The sequence below is a fragment of the Thermobia domestica genome, chromosome 4 (genome assembly GCF_964235325.1).
Source record: "Thermobia domestica chromosome 4, izTheDome1.hap1.1, whole genome shotgun sequence".
Taxonomy (NCBI): Eukaryota; Metazoa; Arthropoda; class Insecta; order Zygentoma; family Lepismatidae; genus Thermobia; species Thermobia domestica.
The window spans coordinates 227,018,248-227,042,107 of record NC_137457.1 but is presented as its reverse complement, the minus strand read 5'-3'; the positions used below and the strand labels follow the sequence as shown (position 1 = coordinate 227,042,107).

Here is a 23,860-nt window from a genome sequence, read left to right as displayed (position 1 = left end):
TATGCCACTAGTTCTACATTAGTTACTAAATTCCAGCCCAGAATTGAACTATCGGAATGACTATATATCTTAATTCAATCAGCTCCCCGATATCCTATCGCGCTGGAACAAAGCCGGAGATACGTATCTACCGGCAGCTAAATTCCAGTGTTTCAGTACCAAAGCACACACACGAACTCTCGGCCACAGGTATGCAATAGATAATAGTTATATTCTTAAGATACCTGAGTCACAAATATGCATTTGTTTCTTGTTCATTTTTATATAGTGATATCTGAAAAATATAAATTATGATTGAAGTAGTACCTATAGAAAAAAATATCAGATGGAATTCTATAATACTCACCTGAACTTAATACCGAATATGTTGCTATAAATCGTCCAGGGTAATAATATATTGAAACCAAATGAACAAATAAAGCTGGTCCATAGCTCGTAATAGGAGGTGGGGTTCTGCTCCCACAAAATTTGCCGTCTCTCAATGGTGCGTCTTTATCATCTCCATCTCTTATCTCCAGATAATTATACTCACATTCGTCTGTCTCAGCAGTAGGTGGTCGAAGTTCCATGTGGGTGACAGTCAAAGTAATATGGTCATCTATGCGGGGGGAAAATAAAATGGATGTTTTAGATATTTGTGAGCAGAGATAAATAAACATTCTAACCTACGTGTTCACGCTGTTTATGTGATGCAAAATCAGAATGCCAATTGATGCAAAATCAGAAGTAGATATACATAAGGGTTTACTAGCCTCAATTTACTAATTAGTTTCACTTTACAATGTTTCATAAACCCTTCATAAGTAAAACGTCAATAATTTCAGCTCCGCGCTTACCCTCTTGCAAAAAATGTGGAAACAACTATTTCGATTACTGTAGTCCGATAGTTCGTGATTTAAAAAAAACACTGCAGGCAGCGCGAATCGCAATTTAACCATCCTAGTGCCATTAAAGTTCTCGCCATTTCATTATTAATAACAAAGTAAAACTGGATAACGAAGCTAGATTAATAACAAAGAATATGCACAAACTACGAAATGAATTAGTGAAATCATTAATGAGAAAAAGAAACCCTACAAATTAGACAGCATTTTAACACTTAAGGTTCCAGTATAACTACAACACCTATTGGACGTTAATCGCGAAAAAATGTCATGTTGGAATACCTTAAACGCTACCACAGATATCAAATCAGAGATATGTGACCAATGTGTAGTTGAAGTCAGTCGGATTAAAACTAAGAAATCAGGACAACTGTTTCCAACTCAGTCTATGATTATTATTTTCGGTTTCCCTAGTCATGCCGGAGTCCAAGTTCAACAACACTGGCTAAAAGTGCGTCTGTGCACCTGTTCTTACATGACTTGCTTTGTCAGCATTTCTGGTATATCAGCAATCAACAAGTTGTGATAGAGACGACTACCATTTGTGCCAATTGTGTTCTGGGAAGTCAGTAAGCAGACCAGTTTCGCAGCCAAACCTATTGCGCCAAGCGTAAGGGTCATCATTCTCCTCGGTCTAGGGACTGTCCAGTCTTTCAGCCATTAGACACAAATCCAAGAGCTAATGGTAAGATTTATCATAATGATGTAAAACACCACTTAAGGAAGAACGTTTTAATCCCGCTTCCCGTTCCGTTTTTATCTCTAGTCCCATTTACACCGACATCTTTCTTCAACCCACACAAATCGCACACCAGGTGGAAGAGTGTTACATGTCATAAAATACACATTTGTGGGAACATGAATTTTAAAATTTGTTATTTTATCAAAATCGCTCCCTAGAATACTGGTATTTCTGTCATCTAGAGGTTAATATGTTTAGTTACGTTTCCGCGAAAATACCACCAGGTAGAGCTCGCGTTTCTCTCTCTATTCTCTTTTGAGCGATGATAACGAAAATTTCCATTTTTTGAGTTGTAACACTCTTCCCCCGGGTGTGCGAAATTATGTTTCTAACCAAACGTTGTTTAATCGCTGCCTCGTCCAGTGGTCAACCGAAGTAGCGACGGTCTGAAAGCTAGCATCACTTCATCGCCACTCGACGCCCCTCATTAATAATTATAATTTACATCGACGTCTTAATAGTTCTATCTTTTCTCACAGGAAACAGTAATTTTCATTAGTTCGCGTCCCTCTTCGATTTCATTGAAATATAATATAATGGATGGTAAACGTATGGATAGTGAGTGGACTCGTCTTAAACCAGTGCCAGACTGGCCACGTTGGCTACTTGGCAATCGTCAAGGGCCCCAGGCCCAAGGAGCCCTGCAGGGATCATGAGGCGCAGGATCTGTTGGCCTTGGTCGAATTTTCACTTTCGCAAATGTTATGTTGAGTCTTCGTACCAAAAAAAAGTTGCGGAAACCAAAGTTCATCTTTCCGAAAGAAGTCTTCTCGGCCCCCTCTTGCTCATATCAGTACTGCCCCGTGAGCCAGTAGACCTTCGTACGGAGGAAGAGACCCCTCTAGTTTATGTTTATGTTTACAGAAAAAGACTTATTCCAGAAAAAGACTGACGCAACGAAAAAGTAATTGATATGATTACCTCATCAAGTGGAGAACTGCGTAAAAAGCTATCCAAGTAACTAAAATAACTTCACGATTACATTTGATTGTCTCAGTACTATTGCAACTGTTTTGCGAACTATTTTGTACTACATACTCATTCAATGCAAAAAATATAATTTTGTCACTTCTCATTTTTTGCAATTGACGTATATATATGGACGGGGACCTTTAAGGACCCACGCCAAAGGCCCTTAACTTGGCCAATCCGACACTGTCTTAAACATTTGATGTTTCCAATATGGTGATTCGCCTTAATCAATCATCTTGAGAAACTGAAACAATAAACTCATTTTCCCATTCCTAGTCTTCTCTTTTATCTCACTATACAATGTACATGTGTAAAAGTCCAAGAATGTTCACACTCATGGCGGTAGAGCCATCGGTGTGTTAGACACAATTCATACTCAATATATTAGGCCTAACTTAGGTTGCAGTACAAAGTTTCTTCCCTCCACCTATCACTATCTGTTCGATGTGCATTCATCGTGCTGAATTCTGGACGCAACAGATCTAATTGAGCTTTACAATCAACTGAAACTGTGATCGTTGGTGTTAAGCAACTGAATTAATTGTACAGGGTTGGGTGCTGCTCGTTCTTAATAACGATAGTCCTACTCACTTATCTACTGCATTTGTCAACTTGCATTTACACAAATTGCATTTCATTTACCAGTTTAGTCATAAACGGAAAAGGAATGTAAGAACTTACACATTAATCTAATGAAAATTTCTTATAATGGATTGTTCTTAGTTTTACAGCTTCAAGTATTCATAAATTTTTAAGCAAGATTTTCTTATTTAATTTGTTGGGTATAAATTTCTGTACATATTTTGTGTAATACTTTTCTTCCATAACAATTTTCCACATGGCATGGGAGACCAGGTTTCGGTTCCAGGCGGGAGTTCATGTTGTTCGGATTTCACATTAATCAGCAAGTTCCGTCTCATATAGCCTCGCTGCTGAAAGAGACGTTTAACTCAAAATAAAATCAACTCAATTTTCCACAGATATAATCTAAAACAAATATTCAGTAGAAATACAATTTTTCAAGGCTTCTAAACAAAAGTGTAAAACGAGAGATAGCTTTAAACGATATGATATATATGAACCAAGGATGTTATAAATAGAGGATCTGCCCATATGTATCTTTATCCTATTAAATCAATGAAGCCAAGAAAACAATCGAGCATCGGCACATCGGCATTAGCTACTCTTGTTTCCGCAATCGTCTGATTGGCTACTATCGTTTTTGCCATGATTGTTGGCTCAAAACATTGCGATCGTATTGGGCGGAGTGGGCAGAGTAGGAGCGGTGAAACTGTGACGTATGTCTTCAAGATTTTGATGTAAGGGCAGATCCTATATTTTATAAGATCCTTGATATGAACAATATAAAATATACGGAAAGCAAGATTTAAAAAGGTATATAACGATAACAAAATATAATGAAAATAATAAAACACTAAATCACAAAACAATAAATAGTGAACAAACATTAGTGGAACTGTTGTTCGTTACAGATTAAGTTAAACTGAAGCGATAACGAAAATCAAACTATTGAAATGACTCTCTTTATTATCTACACTTAACAAAAATCTCACAGGGACAATTAAAAATGTCATATATATATATATATATATAGATAGATATATATAGATATAGATATATAGATATATATATAGATAGATAGATAGATAGATAGATAGATAATAGATAAGACAACTACGTAATTTAAAACATATTTCTTTCCTTATTAAAAATGAAAAAATAATCTTTCAAATCAATATATTAAAATATTTCCATGTCTCTTTATATGTTACGAGATATTAAATTTGAAAATATATGTATATAATATATTGAAGATTATTAGAAGTTAAATTTTCCCATTTCCAAGGTAATCTTGTGTTTCAAACTATAATTATTCTTGTATTTTTACCACCAGTTAATTCTAGAATAATATCGTGTATGAAATACAATATAAATATTGAACCACATTTCATATTCAGGGTCAGGTCGTTAGTTTCAAAGTTATTAACTTAGAGTGTATTGCACATAGAGTCGTGAAACGGAATCTTGATCTCTCTTCGCTGGACTAATGTCTAGCGCGAGCGCATTTAATGCATGGGGTCACGGTTCCAAGTTTTGGTGAGACACCTTGAGGTTTGAATGCTTGGCTGTTGATAGGATTTCATTTTAAACTGTAGGTCCAAGTCTCATATATCTTCAGTTCTCAAGAGAAGGCTTAACTCCAATTCAATGAACCCATCAGCGAATCTTGACATGCGTATATCAATTATACATGGTTAGCGTAAATGACTCATTCGTTTTAAAAAGGCTATATTTTGAAAAGTATTAAACGTACATACATGAAAAATATATGAAAAGAAACACAAACTCAACAAGTTTGTACTTTGTAGAAGCACGAGTATACTATCTTTCCGATTGGATGTAGTAGTGTGGCAGTACGAGGTTAGTACCTGAAGAAAATGGATGGAAAAGAAGAAAAAAGTTTTGTGTGCTTGAATATGCCAGAAATTCGTCTGTTACAGCTGCGCAACGCGCTTTCAGAAGAGAGTATGGAAAAGAACTGCCATGTAAATAAAAAGCATTTTCCGGTGGTATCGGCAATTTAAGGACACTGGTTGCTTGTGTAAAGGAAAAAGCACCTGGCCTCCAAGTTCTCCTGATTAAACGCTCTGCGACTTCTTCCTGTGCGGATACGTTAAATACCTTGTTTACTGCAATCTTTAGTCGAGCTCAAAGAACGTATCAGTGCTATAGTGCAGACAACTGACAGAACTATGCTACAAAACGTACGGAATGAGCTCAAGTATCGTCTGGATATGTGTCGTGTCACCGAAGGAGCACATATTGAGTTATAAATTTGTTGTTCTTTTCATATATCTTTCATGTGTGTACGTGTAATAGTTTTGAAATTAAAGACTTTTCAAAATAAATGAATCATTTACTTTAGACCTCTATGTGTCAATTTTAGCGCTGGCACTTTTAACTTATATTACAGACACAAAGTCAGTTTTTTAGACCTGTAAGCGATATTTTTAAATAGGAAGTTGTATTATCCTGTATTAGCTTACTTCGCTCCACTATCCTCTTTCCGTATTAACAGATCTCCTTCTTTCATGAACACACTTTAACTAGCATTAACTTAAGCACGAGCGATTTCAAATATCGTGATTTTAAGACTATATGCAACACCTTTCAGGTCAGACTTTCGTATAAGTAAATGACTCTATCGTGTATAAAATGTAGCATTCATTCTCTGAATATAGACTACACCATTGGACGTAAATTTTGATTACACTTTTAAAAAATAAAACATATGGTTCCTATATACTATGAAATAATACTTTAATCAAATCAAAGATAAATTATAGATAAATTAATTAATCTAAAATTTTTGTCAAATTATTATATAAGAAGCAAAGAAGCTCATTATTTTAAAAGCTTACCAGGATTAGGGCCGATGATGATCCAAGAACAATTTTCGTTCTGACCACTAATAAAATGAGACTCTGTATCTGATATCACCCCTACATCATTTGCTATAATCCTTGCACCACAGGACTAAAAATAATAAAATAATTCTGATATTAATGTTCCGTTTGTTTCTGTTGACACTAGTAGAAAATTTCTCATGTAAGATAACGTGTTGAGAAATGTGAGCCTAAAATTATTTGATTTCAAGACTGCCAAGCAAATTTATATTAAATTGATTAAAGACTACAGGAGTAATGAACAACGCATACAAAAAAGTATGTGAGGATTTTATTTAACATGCCACCCTATCATTCGACTGGTAGAATTAAGAGAAGCGTTTGGAAAACGATAGTGATAATGGACGAATCCTTGATTTGGACCGGGAACTTATTAAATAAAGGGTGGAAATGCTAACCATTAGGATACTTCGTTAGAGTCCACAAAATCCAAAAGCTAGGACCAATAGCAACTAACTAGAAGCATGCGGAATCAATATAAATATGTCACGAAGAAACTTCTGAGGAGGGCCACTGTATAAGCTGAAGCATAACCCTAAGAGGAAAGAATGATGCCATTTCTGTGGAAGCAAAAAAATATATTTTGCACTCCATTATATTACTACCGATGTCTTTAGGTATTCAGTGATTGAAAATAACACTTGCATATACCCAACATCATTAACTCCACAGTTTCGTAGCCAAATAATTTTTCAATGGTGTGTGGTTATTTTGAGCAAAGTAGTAAGTCCACTTCTTTTGGGACTTAAAATAATACCAAATGTTACAGCTTCAAAAATATGTTGGTAGTCATTGCAAATGGGTGTATGTTCCGAGATCATTGTCGCAAAAGTAATCTGATAGCACCCATCTTGGGTAAATTATGACTACGGAGACGATCCCTTCCATAGCCAATTACTTTCGTGTGATGTGGTCATGTCATCGAACCAAGAGCTGTCTTCCTGTAGTTAGATTTGTTATTGAATGAAGGTTAATATTCCAAGTACTTTATCATTAATGTGTGTTTTTATTTTTACAGTACCTTATTCGCTAAATTTCACTTAATGACATAAATGGATTACCTAATTCTACAGAGGTAAAAAGAGCGAATAATAGTATTCTTAGGATCCTATTCATACTTTGATACCGTCTCCTTAATAAATTACAGTGCTAGCTGGAGCAGAATGTTTTGAATGAGTCGAATGGTACCGCATATTATTATGGTGGTTCTGCAAAACATTATGAATAACCCTAATAAACACTTTCAATTATCACAAATCACTAATTTTACTTGCTCTTATTGCCGAAAAATCTGCGAAAGATCTTTGAATACTAATGCGTCACTAAAACATATTATCAGTTTGTACTTAAAATGTATTACACTTCTTTATTTCTGCACCTACTCTTTTATTGATTTAATATACATATTACCACTCTAATGAAGTCACGTCTTCTTTACAGAAGTTGTTTTGTGCAACTGTATGACACAAATTGAACTTTAAAAAGTAGAGTTCTAATATTTAAAGAAATCGCTAAAGAAAAGCAGGCCTTAAAAAGTGATGACAACTCAAATTTGTGAGAATAAGTTAATTTTCATATATATATATATATATATATATATATATATATATATATATATATATATATATATATGTTTTTTGAGTGGAGAGGCGTCAATACATTTGTGTTCACACTTTCTCAAAGAGATGTTTTAACAAGACTCTTTCAATATGTTGCTAATGAACTTAATTTTAATATCTTAGAATCTTAGTGACAATGTGTTATTTGATTGAAATGTCATATGATAGTTCAATATTCTCTAGATAAAGATCAAAGTGACGTTTTCTTGCTCCCTTTTCAGACAGACAGAAAACAATGGTATATATACATAAAATCAAAGAAGTTTTGGTCTATATAGTTATTCTTAACGTCCAAATAAAACTAGGAAAATTAAATCAACTCACTGCTGCGTATTCTGCAAGAAATCCCTTCGCGGAATTCCTCCCGTTAGCCTTCATTCGAATAAGCATTTTGTTTCCTGTAGACTTGTAAGTTCTTTCAGCGGGAAGTTGATTACCGCAATGATTTAATAACAAATCTGCATCAATATTATCTCCATCATAAACCTGCAATAAAATTTTTTATTGTAAATTAAAATTTACAATACCACGTTCATTCTAGCTTTGGAACTTTTTGTATACAATAAAAGATAAATTCTGACCAAAACATATATTATCTAATAAAATTGGAAAAAGATAATGTGTTATAGCGTTACGGACTTATTTCATATTATATATTATTATCCTTACGCGTAACACAGTGTGTGGATATTATATATATATATATATATATATATATATATATATATATATATATATATATATATATATATATTTACATCAGCTAATGCTTCTGGCAACAAATACTATTCGAAGCTTTCTTGCACCCACTGGAAAACGTGAAGTATATTAATATTTATTTGCATATATTGTTATTGTAGACTGTTCCCATAATGCCCACCGACTTCGATTTTACAAAATTTGAGAAATAAATTTCACTTTTTATTTAGTGGTCAATTTGAAGGCATTTTGTTATACTACCATTAAGAAACCCATATACATCATATTACGAATCAATCATTATGGAACAATCTCATGTGTGACACGCAGCAGTGGTACCAATCTTTGAAAGTTTCATTTACAACTTTTTTCTTTTTTAACTGATTTTGTGAGTAATGGTGCATTCAGTATAAAGGTACAACAAGATATTCTCTTTCTCTCTCTCTGTCCCTGTGTGTGTGTGTGTGTGTGTGTGTGTGTGTTTGTTTCTAGTTTCCGGCGTAAGCGTGTGGATACTACCAGGTATACTTTCGTGTGTACAAATGCTAGTGTGTGTGTGTGTGGCGCGGGTATATGAACTATTAATTGGGATCGCGTAGTGGAACTTATCAATATTAGTACGTACATACAAACGGCTGTTACTTCACACGATAAATTTGGACGAATGCGAATTTTTAAATTCTGCTTTTTGCAATAAATAAGTAGAGTGATTCCTCTCGAGGGAGTTCCCCTAAATGGTAGCCCCTACCATGTCCAATTAAATCACAAATTGCCGCAATCGTTTGTACATTGTTTGTACAGAAATGTACAGGCCAAATTTTCGCTTGTACACTATTAGGGGCGCCGCCAGAACGAAAACAAATTGGGGCTGTTTAACTGGTACCCACCCCCACCAACATGTTCTATTCAATCACTAATTATCGCAATCGTTTGTACTTCGTTTGTACAGAAATGTGCACCCGCAATTTTCGTTTGTACATAATTAAGGGCGCCGCCAGAACAGAAAAAATGGGGGCTGTCTAAGTTGTATCCCCCCCCCAAAACCAATTCAATCACAAGTTGTCGCATTCGTTTGTGCATCGTTTGTACAGAAATGTGCAGGCGAAATGTTTGTTTGAACAAACTTAGGGGCGTCGCCAGAACGAAAACAAAGTGGGGAGCTGTCTGAGTGGTAGCTCCTCCCACGATGTCCAATTGAATCACAAAGTATCGCAATCGTTTGTACATTGTTTGTACAGAAATGTGCAGGCCAAATTTTCGTTTGTACACTATTAGGGGCGACGCCAGAACGAAAACAAATTGGGGGCTGTCTAGCTGGTAGCCCCCCACCAACATGTCCTATTCAATCACAAATTATAGCAATCGTTTGTACTTCGTTTGTAAAGAAACGTGCAGGCGAAATTTTCGTTTGTACACAATTAGGGGCGCCGCCAGAACAGAAAAAAATGGGGGCTGTCTAAGTGGTAGCCCCCCCCCCACCATGTCAAATTGAATCACAAATTGTCGCAATTGTTTGTACTTCATTTGTACAGAAATGTGCAGGCGAAATGTATGTTCGCACGCAATTAGGGGCGCCGCCAGAACGAAAAAAATTGGGGGCTGTCTAAGTGGTAGCACCCCCCATCATGTCCAATTGAATCACAAATTGTCACAATCGTTTGTACTTCGTTTGTACAGAAATGTGCAGGCAAAATGTATGTTCGTACACAATTAGGGGCGCCGCTAGAACGAAAACAAAGTGGGGGACTGTCTAACTGGTAGCCCCCCACCAACATGTTCTATTCTATCACAAATTATCGCAATCGTTTCTACTTCGTGTGTACAGAAATGTGCAGGCAAAAGTTTCGTTTGTACACAATTAGGGGCGCCGCCAGAACGAAAAAAATTGGGGGCTGTCTAAGTGGTAGCCCCCGACCATGTCCTATTCAATCACAAATTGTCGCAATCGTTTGTACTTCGTTTGTACAGAAATGTGCACGCGAAATTTTCGTTTGTACATAATTAAGGGCGCCGCCAGAACAGAAAAAAATGGGGGCCGTCTAAGTGGTAGCCCCTCCACCATGTCCAATTGAATCACAAATTGTCACAATCGTTTGTACTTCGTTTGTACAGAAATGTGCAGACAAAATGTATGTTCGTACACAATTAGGAGCGCCGCTAGAACGAAAACAAAGTGGGGGACTGTCTAACTGGTAGCCCCCCACCAACATGTTCTATTCTATCACAAATTATCGCAATCGTTTCTACTTCGTGTGTACAGAAATGTGCAGGCAAAAGTTTCGTTTGTACACAATTAGGGGCGCCGACAGAACAGAAAAAAGGGGGCTGTCTAAGTGGTAGCCCCCCCCACCATGTCCAATTCAATCGCAAATTATCGCAATCGTTTGTACTTCGTTTGTACAGAAACGGGCAGGCGAAATGTTTGTTTGTTCACAATTAGGGGCGCCGCCAGAACGAAAACTAAGTGGGGTGCTTTCTAAGTAATACCTCCCCACCATGTCCAATTGAATCACAAATTGTCGGAATCGTTTGTACTTCGTTTGTACAGAAACGAGCAGGCGAAATGTTTGTTTGTACACAATTAGGGGCGCCGCCAGAACGAAAACTAAGTGGGGCTGTCTAAGTGGTAGCCCCCGACCATGTCCAATTCAATCACAAATTGTCGCAATCGTTTGTACGTCGTTTTTACAGAAATGTTCAGGCAAAATTTTCGTTTGTACACAATTAGGGGCGCCGCCAGAACGAAAACAAACTGGGGGCTCTCTAAGTGGTAGCTTCCCACCAACATGTCCAATTGAATCACAAATTTTCGTAATCGTTTGTACATCGTTTGTACAGAAATATGCATGTGTAATTTTCGTTTGTACACAATTAATGGCGCCGCCAGAACGAAAACAAAGTGGGGCTGTCTAAATGGTAGCCCCCACCATATCCAATTCAATCACAAATTATATCAATCGCTTGTACATCATTTGCACAGAAATGTGCAGGCGAAATTTTCGTTTGTACTCTATTAGGGGCGCCGCCAGAACGAAAACAATGTGAGGGTTTGTATAAATGGTAGAAGCATTAAAAAAATGTGTCACATTTATGGAGTATTTTTCTAACAGGACTTTGTTCACACTATTGTGTGGTTTGGTTTGTTCACACTATCGTGTGATTCACTATATTGATCTTATCCTAACGATAATGGAATTAAATGTTTTTTTTTGTTGTTGTTTTTTAATATTTATATTTATACTTACAATCATTATTGCTGAGTTAGTTTTTCACTCCTCGGCTCTCATTATTAAACTTATTCATTATTTCTTACGTGAACTGAATCCTTATGAGAAAAATGTATTTTTTTTTCTTTCTATCTTGCGCAGAAACCGTTATTCTCATCTCGTACAGGAAATTGATAAGTGGAAGATATAACAAAACCACAAAGTAGACTGTTAAAGGGAAAATTATAACACAGTATTTTGTTTTATATGATCATTTTCATTAAACTCATTTTGCAGAAACTATAGAATGCATGGTGAAGTATTTTGGTGCATTCAGCATTCTGATTTACGAGTAGAGTTGCTAACTGGCCGGTATTTGCTGTAATTTTGATTAAGGCCGGTGACCGGTACAAACTTCTTATTAGACCCCTTCTGACCGGTATTTTGGAATCTGCAGTCCAGAATATAACATTGAACATCGAAATTTTTCAACAGTGCCTTTACAAACATAAATTTCCGTTGTATTATACATTATCGATATTTTTTTAACGTATGGCAGTTTTTTTTATTTATTTAACATAACAAATTTGATAACACCTATATTTTATTGTAAAAGAATTTTATTCATTTACTGAGAGTAGAAAATGACTTTTTAAAGCAATTTCCTTTGTTTGAAGTGAAGTTTATAGAATAAATTTCATTTTATGAATCAACTATTGTTACATAAAGATTAATATCCAGTATTATTCATCTGTTTCGATAATTTTAAACAAGTGGCAATTGCTGGTAAATACAATAACGATCAATACAGTCTTCAGTTTCTCATTTGTACAGAGAATTTTGAGGGTGTGATGGTAATTTTGTTTTCCTGAGTTGGCAACCTATTTACGAGGTTTTGTTTCAACTCTGCTACGTAGTGGCTCCGTACTGACACTCCGCATGCAAATAAGTATGTAAGGCTACCATACGCCCCGGTTTCTTAAAATTTGTCCCGGTGTGCAGAAATTTTCCTTCTTGTCCTGTTTTTTTCTTTATTATTATTATTAATTACATATCAAAATTTCTGAAAAGATAATAAAATCGACTTATTCCTTTTGCTTTCAATTCCGACAATACTATAGGAACAATTTCATTCTAATCTTTATTATTATTGCAATCGCTGCTTCCCCGGATATAACATGCAATGTTTAAATCCTCCTAAGTAGCACTCTTATCACTAAAAGTAAGAATGTATACCCCGAGGTGGCAACAAATTCTTGTGACGTTGCAGACCAGCCCCGAAAACACACTTTTTTTCTGCTTCAGAAAAACAATTATGCAAATTGCTTTCTTTTAGTTCGCATTTTAGGTTAACAACAATAAATTAGCCTATTGAAATTTTGAAACAACTTCATAAATCTGGATATTTTTCTTTATAGACATGTAGAGCATGTAAAGGTGGTATGCGTAATAATATTGAAAATATAATTTTTGCCTAAATATTGTATGTTCACTGATTGCGTTTATATTGTATAACAGCTTCTAGCTTCTATAATAATTTTTAGCACTGTTGATTAAGTATGGACAGTGGCGTATTTACGATTTTGTTTCGGGAGGGGCTTTGCTAACTTCCGGGGGTGCTTTGCCTGAAAATATGAAAATTCTGCAAGATATTTCATATACTTTACTATAGTAAGTAAGATTTCGGTGGGGGGCTTGAGCCCGGAAGCCCTCCCCCTAAATACGCCACTGAGTATGGACTATATTAATACATTATTTTAAGTTGTATAACTAGTGCGATACTGTAGTAAAATTCGAAAGATAAAATTAATACAAAATGCAATATTTATTACTAATTTGTAAGATGTCCCGTTTTTTCTGTTTTCAAAAAGTATGGTAGCCTTAAAGTATGCTAAACCATACAAAATAAATTGTACTGTAAATAGTACCCCTCTGATAGTGCTCTCAAACGGGTCGGGTTACGGGTCGGGTTGTCGGGTCGGGTCAGTCGGGTTTGCTCGTGTCGGGTCACTCGGGTCGGGTCGTCACATTCTTCACTTATTTTCTATACGGAATACTATAAAGAGCTTTGTTGTGGAATTCAATTCGAAGTTGGTGAATGAATGATAAATGTGACTAATTGAAGGTGAAATAGTAATAAAATTTTAATTTTACCCTATATTAACTAATTGGTATTGTAATTGTAATTAATATTACTACTGACTTTTTTCCTTTCTGCGTTTCTATGTCAAGTTAAATGTCACATTAAGTGAAATTGAAAGGAAATATCTAGTTAACGTCCCACGTTATGCACCAACGCTAAGAGAGACAGTGATGATGAGAAATAATTGAAGTGGTTGAATGAAGAAAGTGGGAGGAAATGGGAGAACACCGAGAAAACCCATGCACATGGGGTTTGTCCACCAGAAAACTTACTTGGTACGAGCTGCAATCAATACCCATGGACCTTCGGATCAAACATCTGCCTTTGGGCAGGACACATTATTATTATTATTATTATTATTATTATTATTATTATTATTATTATTATTATTATTATAACTTTAAGAGTGCCCAAGAAAGTTCCGCCGCCTTTTCACCAACACCTTCGAACATTGGTATGTAACCTAAGACGTACCTGGAATATCAAAAATCGTCTCCATCAGCCTCGACGACCTTCTGAAAACGTTCTGGAAGGCCATGGATTCCATCGCAGTCGAACTTGGTGGGACGTGAAGTGAAGAAGATATCAAGTGCATATTGAACCTCTACTAGCTGTTTGAATTGGCGTTCTCTAAGGTGATTGTCCAAGGAATGGAACAGGTGGTAATCGGACGGTACAATGTCCGTGGAGTATGGCGGATCCAATAGTGTTTTCCATCCAAGGCGTAGAATGATGTACTGGGTCATTTTAGCCACGTGGGGCTTAGCGTTGCCTTGTAACAAGAGGACCCCTTTGCGATTCAGAACTGCTGGATCCAGACAGTACACAGTGACAGTACACAGTTGCATTGATGATCTGACCAGCTGGTAGCAGTTCCTGATGGACGATACCTCGAGCAGTCCACAAAATACACAGGAGAACCTTATTCTGGCCTGGTGCTGGCTTGGGCTGTTTTTGAACCGGTTCATGGGATGCTAACCAACAATGACGGCGCCGTGGAGCTTCGTACAGGACCCACTTCCCATCACATGTCAACACCCTGTTCAGAAATTGCTCCTTCCTCAGACGAGACACCAAAGAAACACAGGTGTCTGCTCGCGTTGCTTTCTGGCTCCAAGTCAAATCATGTAGGACCTATCAACCCAACTTGCAGTGCTTCCCAAGTTGATGGTGGTGGTGCAGAATGGTTTCTACACTTACACTGAAAGGTAGTACCAGTTCCTCACATGTCTGTCTTCGCCTCAATTGCTGCCCGAAGATCTTTATTTTGAACATCTGTTTGTCTTCCGGCACGTGGTGCGTCTTCGAGTGTTTCGTCACCGTCCTTAAACCGTCATACCACTGCACTCTCCGCGTAGTCACGACACCCTCACCAAAGGCCTGTCATATCTTCCGCTCCGCGGAGCAGCAATTTGAACTCGTACAGCAAACAAGCCCTTATGACGCTCTGTGAAGGCCCCATGTTCACTCAGTCCTTACGCACGTTCACGGTGCATCTGAACAGCCACAACCAAGTAGTATGTTGGATATACTCACTAGTGTTGCTCACGAGACCTGGTTTGGGGCATTCTCGTTTCGAAAATGTGTCGTGAAGGTAGTCTCGTCTGGAAAAGTGCATATGTTTCTATTGAAAGAGCTCTGTCTCATCTCGTACCCTTTCATGAAAATTCTGTCTCGTCTCGTCTCGTCCAACAACTGACCTTCACCTTATATCCATTCGCATTCAACTCACGGTGTGAGGGCCAATTGAACACAGACCTCCACAAAGAGACAGAACTTTCTTGGTCACCTTCAGATTATTATTATTATTATTGCTGGAGTAGTGATTTGACTTTCTCCGCAATAAAATACTTGCTAATTTTATATAACGTTGCAAATATCTTCTAGATAAATTAATCAAGAAAAAATAAAAGGTAATTCCCTACAGAATGATATTTCAGTGCAATTAGTTCCTTATGATTCTATCAGACAGCAACGCTGTTTTTAAATAGAAAAATCGGAATGTTAACGTGATGAAATTGTTGTTTGTTACACAGCAAAAAATATTAAAAGAAGTTCTATATACATTCCTTACTAGAAAATAATGTTGTCTTCAGAACTTTTATTCTTTTAGCCTTCAGAACTTGTCTTCAGAACTCAGTCAAATTTTATTTTGACTTTTGAACTTGATTGCCTAAATTTTAACCTTGGAAATTTGGATGTGGAGTAAAATAAAGAAGGTTAGCAGGGTAGAGAGGAAAACGAATAAGGAAATGCTGAAAAAATGCAAGAGACGAGAGCAATATTAGACGATATAAGGAAGCGAAAAATGGACGGATCACAAGTTTTGATCTTGCTAAGGGATTGCATTCTGAGGGATGTAGTAAAGGGGGTGATATCAGGAGAGCGAGAGTGTGTAAGAAGGTTGGAATTGATAGATTGTAATAAGGAGGGTGGTACTTTATGTTGGGTTGCGAGGCAGATATTAGCGGGAAATCGCAAAAATGGAAGCTTCTTACCTAATTCACGGAAACTGGCCTGTTTATTAATGGGAGAACACTGAGGAGGAGGAGGAGGATAATTATACTACAAGTAAAAAAAGCCGAAACAATGGTTTATGCATAAGAATTGGTCAGCATTTTTTTTTTCTGGTGGCAGTTTTGTAAAGTTCTAGCTCTCTCAAACTGGTTAGATTGTAAGTTCAAGTAACTCGGGTCGGTTGTCGGGTTAAGTCACCTCGGGTTGGTTCACTCGGGTCACTTTGGGTCGGGCCAATCGGGTCAGCTCGGGTCGGGTTGGGTCAGTCAATTTGGGTCACGGGTGGGGTCGGGTCGGTCTTCAACACATATAATTTCCACGAAAATTACAATATACCACGGTTTATACCTCATTGGACTTCCAATAAAACGTTTTCAATGATGTGTACACCATGTCACCATTTTTGTATGAGGGAATGTCTAGAGGGATTTTGTGGGAATTTGATGGAGTGTAGATTCCTGTGTGTGTGTGTGTGTGTGTGTGTGTGTGTGTGTGTGTGTGTGTGTGTGTGTGTGTGTGTGTGTGTGTGTGTATGTATGTATGTGTGTGATACCTTACAGGATACAAGATGTCGAGGAAGTGTGTAAATAAACCGGACAATTTCTGTTATGTATGTGGGGAGCTGATATTTAAATCACAACGTCGATGTTTTACTCCACTTGTGAGGAAGTGTTATCAGTTATATTTTGGTTGCTGTGTAGGAGACCAGGATAAGAACTGGGTTCCTCACTACATTTGTTGTACTTGCGTGAAACGTCTGACTGGGTGGGCAAATGGTGGACGAAACATGTACTTCGCAGTACCGATGATCTGGAGGGAACCAAAAGATCATTCTTCAGACTGCTACTTTTGTATGACACAGATAAAAGAAATAAGCAGTAAATCTAACCACACAGTACAGTACCCTAATTTGCATCAGCAATTAGGCCAGTTCCACACAGTGCAGAATTACCTGTACCGGTACCTCCTCCTCATCTTACGGTAAATGAGGATTACGTACTTGAGGCAACTATTGAAGTTCCAAATGAAGATGATGATCCTACTTATGTAGGAAGCACATCTACATTGAATTCCTATCTGATAACTCCGGGTGAACTAAATGACCTCATACGGGATTTAAAACTCTCCAATACACAGACAGAACTTCTTGATTCTAAACTTAAGGCTGGAATCTGCTCCATCGTGACACTAAAGTCACTAAACCTTCATACAGAGTTTCAAAACTACTATTCTCAAGAAAATGATTTAGTGTATTGTAATAATGTCTGTGCTGTGATGGATAGACTTGGACATGCACATATAAGTACAGAGTGGAGATTGCTTATTGACTCTTTGAAAACTAGTTTTAAGGCTGTCCTTTTGCACAATAGCAACAAATTTCCTTCAGTGCCTTTGGCTTATGCAACTAATATGAAGGAAACCTATGAAAACATCGAAATAGTGTTAGAAAAAATTCAGTATGAGAAATACAAGTGGACCGTTTGCTGTGATTTACAAGTCATTTCTTTGTTAATGGGTTTGCAGCTTGGTTATACGAAATATTGTTGTTTCCTCTGCGAATGGGACAGCAGGAACAAAGCGGAACATTACATCAAGAAGGAATGGCCAACGCATGTATTAACTCCTGGACAGAAGAATGCTGTTTATTCCTCACTGGTGAGCCCTGATTAGATAATTCTACCTCCTCTTCACATAAAGTTGGGGCTCTTCAAAAACTTTGTTAGGACAAAAATGGACAAAAGTAATGCAGGATCTTGTTACCTCAAGGAAAAAATTCCTCGGGTTAGTGACGCTAGGGATTTTTGTAGACCCCCAAATAAGATGTTTGATTCGTGACCAAAAATTTGAGGATCTCTTAACTCTGGTTGAGAAAGCAGCTTGGTGTCCATTTAAATGTTTAACAGAGATTTTTTTAGGAAACAAGAAAGCCCCAAATTACCGTGAAATTGTGAGTGATTTCCGGCAATCATTCAATGAAATGGGTTGCAACATGTCCCTTAAAGTTCACTTTCTAGACTCCCACCTGCATTTCTTTCCTGAAAAGCTTGGTGCTGTTAGTGATGAGTATGGGGAACATTTTCATCAGGACATTTCCTCCATGGAGAAGAGGTACCAGTGACAGTGTAGTTCAAAAATGCTAGCTGATTACTGTTGGACACTTAAGAGATGTTCCAGAAACCAAACACAGAAGAAAGTCGACAACTAAAACATATTAGTTGAGGTAAGTAAGTGTCCATTTATTAAGAAGATACCACTCACTTCTTTTGTATTATTTATTAAGTAGATATAAAATGGTGACACGGTGTATACATCATTGAAAATATGTTTTATTTCAAATCCAATAAGATATAAACCGTGCTTATATTGTAATTTTCGTGGAAGTTATATGTGATTTTATCTGCACTAATGAATATTGTAAAATGAACAGTACACATAGCATATTTTTTATATAAATATGTTTATTTCTCTAGATAGAATAATGCTATTCTTATGAAACTTAGAGGGCTTACGAAGTATAAATCAGGCTAACATACAATATAATTTGTGCGTTTATATACCTAAGGTACCCAAGCTACAAGTATGAAAATGGTTTTAAAAAAAGAAAAAAAGAAAAAGAACAGAAATTTGAGGGGAAATTTTCCGAAAACACCTCTGTCACGGGAAAACTGAGGGTGATGGAGAAAAACTGATTGCAGATTCGAATTCTACGTGAAAAGTTCTATTAGAATCAGGCATTTTCTTCCGTGTGCCAGAGAAAAAGAATTGTTTTTCAACTAGTGCAATAGGAACCATTTTCAAACTCATCAACCGTTATCCAAACCGGTTAATGTTGATCGCAGATATTAAAAATACTCACATCCGTATATTATTTAATACAAACGAAAATTTTACCTGCACATTTCTGCACAAACGATGTATAAACGATCGCGACAATTTGTGGTTCAATCGAACACAACTGGTGGGGCTAGCACTTAGACAACTCCCCTTTTTTTTCGTTCTGTCCACGCATCTGATAGCTTAGAAAAAAATTTCGCCTGCGCATTACTGCTCAAACGATGTGCAAACAATTGAGATGATTTTCTTTTGAATGGGACGTAGGGGGTGCTACCAATTAGGTAGCCTATACTTTGTTATCGTTTTGGCGCGCCCGCAATTGTGTACAAACGAAAATTTCGCCTGCAAATTTCTGTACAAAGCCGTAACAAACAAGTGCGACAGTTTGTGGTTGAATTCGACATGGTGGGAGGCCTATCAATTAGAGAGCCCATAGTTTGTTATCGTTTTGGCGGGGCCACATTTATGTGCAAACGAAAATTTCAGCTGCACATTTATGTACAAAGGCGTACAAACAAGTGCGACAGTTTGTGGTTGAATTGAACACGGTGGGAGGGCTAACATTTAGACAGCCCCCCACTTTGTTTTCGTTCTGGCGGCGCCCCTAATTGTGTACAAACGAAAATCTCGCCTGCACATTTCTTTATAACTATATTCAAACGATTGCGACAATTTGTGATTCAATTGCAAATGGTGGGAGGGCTACCATTTAGACAGACCCCCCCTTTGTTTTCGTTCTGAGGTCGCCCCTAATTGTGTACAAACGAAAATTTTGCCTGCATATTTCTGTACAAACGATGTACAAACGATTGCGACAATTTGTAATTGAATTGAACATGGTGATTGGGCTATCACTTAGAAAGCCCCCCACTTTGTTTTCGCCCTGGCGGCGCCCCTAATTATGTACAAACGAAAATTTTGCATGCACATTTCTGTACAAACGATGTAGAAACGATTGCGACAATTTGTGACTGAATTGGACATGGTGGGGGGCTATCACTTAAACAGCCCCCACTTTGTTTTCGTTCTGGCGGCGCCCTTAATTATGTACAAACAATAATTTAGCCTGCACATTTCTGTACAAACGATATAGAAACGATTGTGGTGACAATTTGTGATTGAATTGGACATGGTGGGGGGCTACCACTTAGACAGCCCCCCCCCCTTTGTTTTCGTTCTGAGCTCGCCCCTAATTGTATACAAACGAAAATTTTGCCTGCATATTTCTGTACAAACAATGTACAAACGATTGCGACAATTTGTGATTGAATTGAACATGGTGATTGGGCTATCACTTAGAAATCCCCCCACTTTGTTTCCGCCCTGGCGGCGCCCCTAATAGTGTACAAACGAAAATTTGGCCTGCACATTTCTGTACAAACAATGTACAAACGATTGCGATACTTTGTGATTCAATTGGACATCGTGTGGGGAGCTACAACTCAGACAGCTCCCCACTTTGTTTTCGTTCTGGCGGCGCCCCTAAGTTTGTTCAAACAAACATTTCGCCTGCACATTTCTGTACAAACGATGCACAAACGAATGCGACAACTTGTGATTGAATTGGACATGGTGGGGGGCTACCACTTAGACAGCCCCCATTTTTTTCTGTTCTGGCGGCGCCCTTAATTATGTACAAACGAAAATTTCGCGTGCACATTTCTGTACAAACGAAGTACAAACTATTGCGACAATTTGTGATTGAATAGGACGTGGTCGGGGGCTACCACTTAGACAGCCCCCAATTTTTTTCGTTCTGGCGGCGCCCCTGATTGCGTGCGAACATACATTTCGCCTGCACATTTCTGTACAAACGAAGTACAAACTATTGCGACAATTTGTGATTGAATAGGACATGGTCGGGGGCTACCACTTAGACAGCCCCCATTTTTTCTGTTCTGGCGGCGCCCCTAATTGTGTACAAACGAAAATTTCGCCTGCACATTTCTGTACAAACGAAGTACACATGATTGCGACAATTTGTGATTCAACTGGACATGCTGGGAGGGGCTACCATTTGGACAGCCCCCACTTTGGTTTCGTTCTGACGGCGCCCCTGATTGTGTACAAACGAAAATTTCGCCTTCACATTTCTGTAGAAACGATGTACAAATGATTGCGACAATTTGTGCTTGAATAGGACTTGTTGGTGGGGGCTACCATTTAGACAGCCCCCACTTTGTTTTCATTCTGACGGCGACCTTAATTGTGTACAAACGAAAATTTCGCCTGCACATTTGTGTGCAAACGATTGAGACCATTTCCGATTGAGTCTGATAAATAGGGGGGGGGCTGTCTAAATAGACGTCTCCTTTTCACCTCTACTGTAATTAAATTCTTCCTCGAGAAAATCTGTAATCAACACTGTCAGTAGCTACGTCCTCGACTAATATACCTTAACAAGTACAGCTTTATTTTCGTATATTTTTCAACAGTTAACCAATTTAAAACTATCGCAAACAAGAATATGTAGTCAACTTCTTAAATACTTCGCTCGCCAAAACCCGTTCAGCGCGTGCAACAAGCAAAAACAACATGTTTGGCGTCTCACAAATGGAAAAGGGGGAAAAAAGAGAAGGAAAAGCAGCACGGCAGTGCCTTATCGCAGTCAGAGCTGACAACATAGTTTCGGTCGTCACTAACGCGAATAGACCTACTAGCGGTGTACAAGAGTTATACAGTTACAATATACGTCGTGCCACAGTAGCGCTACAGGCGGAATGTGCACGAACTACAAATGAATATGTTCCCTTACAAGCATCAGTCACTGTTGCACCCTCTTTACATTCTACACATCCTTTTTTCTCCCACTTTTTGACCTTGACAAGCAGAAGTACCAGGCTTTCCGAGTTCACTACCATAAACTGTTTGTGTACAGAGTACGTTTTCAGTTCTTCGAATGACTGTGCGCGCGAAGAACAAGGGTGATGATCGGGCTACCGTATACGGAAGTCAGTAACACCCGGTTGCAATAATAAATGTAAAATACAAATATAGAGCCTTGACAATGCCGTGAGGTTTAAAAATATATACATATATATATATATATATATATATATATATATATATATATATATATATATATATATATATATATATATATATATATATATATATATATATATTACATCCGAGAACTAGTCGGTTTCCACACTTTGATCGACTAAATAATGGAATAATTTAATAATTGCTTCTCATAAATAAAAATACCAGTAATTATTACAGGTACAAAGGATATTATTAACAATGAAATTATTTATAAACAATGAAATTACATCATTTTAAGTAGACGTAGCATGCAGCAAGCGGCAAATGATTATAGAATCTGGTATCTTTGCATTTAGTGGGATATTTAAATGTAATAAGCAAAAGGGGTAATAATAATAATAATAAAATGTTTTAGTTCATACGGAGATCACAAACGCTTGTTATGCTTTTCATACCTAACTACGTAATCAGTGGAATGAAACTTTCCACATCGATGGAATGAGATTAATTGAGTGCTCTATATCATACATGGTTTAATCAATATGAACTGAAAAGTTTGTTACAAAAATTATTGTATTATATAGAAAATAATTGTTTATTACATTTTAATTTTAGTGTAAGAAATAGATAAATATGCGACTGATGGTAAATGTGTAGTGCAGTTTGGAGAATGTCATGTCGACCATTTTGACGCAAATTGTACGGACCTTAAATACATATAAGATTGCCACCAATCTTGAAGTAATTATTAAATTTAAGTCAGATTATGCCGCGCTGGAGTGCTTATATTATTCAGTTGAAAAAAAGTGCTCTTAGGGTTTAAGTATTCTTAATAGCCTATATCAATAATTCATAATATGCGTAGTTCGTCAAATAATGTATACGCAATTTAAAAGGCGGTATCTGTGTATGGCTCTCGAAGTGCGATTGACTTATCATTAAAGCGTAGGATGGTGTTTCCTCAACAGATGTCGGTATTCTCAAGAATTAACATCTAATGTACGAAAGTTAAACAAAATGGCCGGTGCAGACTTGATATTTGAAGAAGGAAGTCTATTTTAAAGTAGTATTTGAAGTATAGACAACCTTAAAAATACTCCTTCTGTAAAAACGAAAAGTATCCAGATAGCATCAATGACGAGTTAATGCTGAAACACTAGAATAAGTGAAGGTAGATACAGGAAGTGTTTTGCATTGTGACAAAGCACTCAATTATGATAACAACATGTTTGAAAATCACTCACATTAACGAAGTATGTGCTACAGTTTGTACTTCTCCCAAGATCGAAATCAACAAAGGTGAGATTCACAACCATGTTAGGACTAACTTCAATCAGCCATTCACAATCATCTGTTGGTTCATAATTGGCATGTGGATAATTTCTTGAGGCAATATTTCCACCGTAACCTGTAAACTTTCCGCCACATGCTGCAAAATAAATCGATTAATTAGTAAACAATGGAAGTTCTCTTTGTTAATTAAAAGCATAAACCTTTCACCTTGATAGTACGGTGAGACAGAAAATAAATGTACCTTTTTTATTTTCCAAACACTACAGCATATATTTTGAAATAGGAATTATAATTGTAAATCAAATTTAGATACGCAACATACTTGTATAGAATATACACTCTCAAAATAAGCTTTCGTGGTGCTATATAAATGTGGGACAATCTTCCGTTACGTTTATTCCATAGCGGCCCAAGAATTCACCCAGGCTCTGTAAAGTAATTTCATTTTACTCCAATCCTATGAAGTCAATTTCA

General features: G+C 37.2%; 1 protein-coding gene across 1 annotated transcript in view; it reads right to left on the bottom strand.

Annotated features, from left to right (window-relative positions):
* The window catches only part of LOC145683884 (cubilin-like), a 1,291,374-nt gene that overhangs the window by 606,683 nt on the left and 660,831 nt on the right, over positions 1-23,860 (bottom strand). Inside the window, exons 32-35 of the mRNA XM_081755522.1 lie at positions 23,338-23,522; positions 8,030-8,191; positions 6,042-6,156; positions 347-598 (exon numbers count right to left, since the gene is read on the bottom strand). Of these exons, the coding sequence (XP_081611648.1) occupies positions 347-598; positions 6,042-6,156; positions 8,030-8,191; positions 23,338-23,522 (714 nt within the window). The remainder of the gene's footprint in view (positions 1-346; positions 599-6,041; positions 6,157-8,029; positions 8,192-23,337; positions 23,523-23,860) is intronic.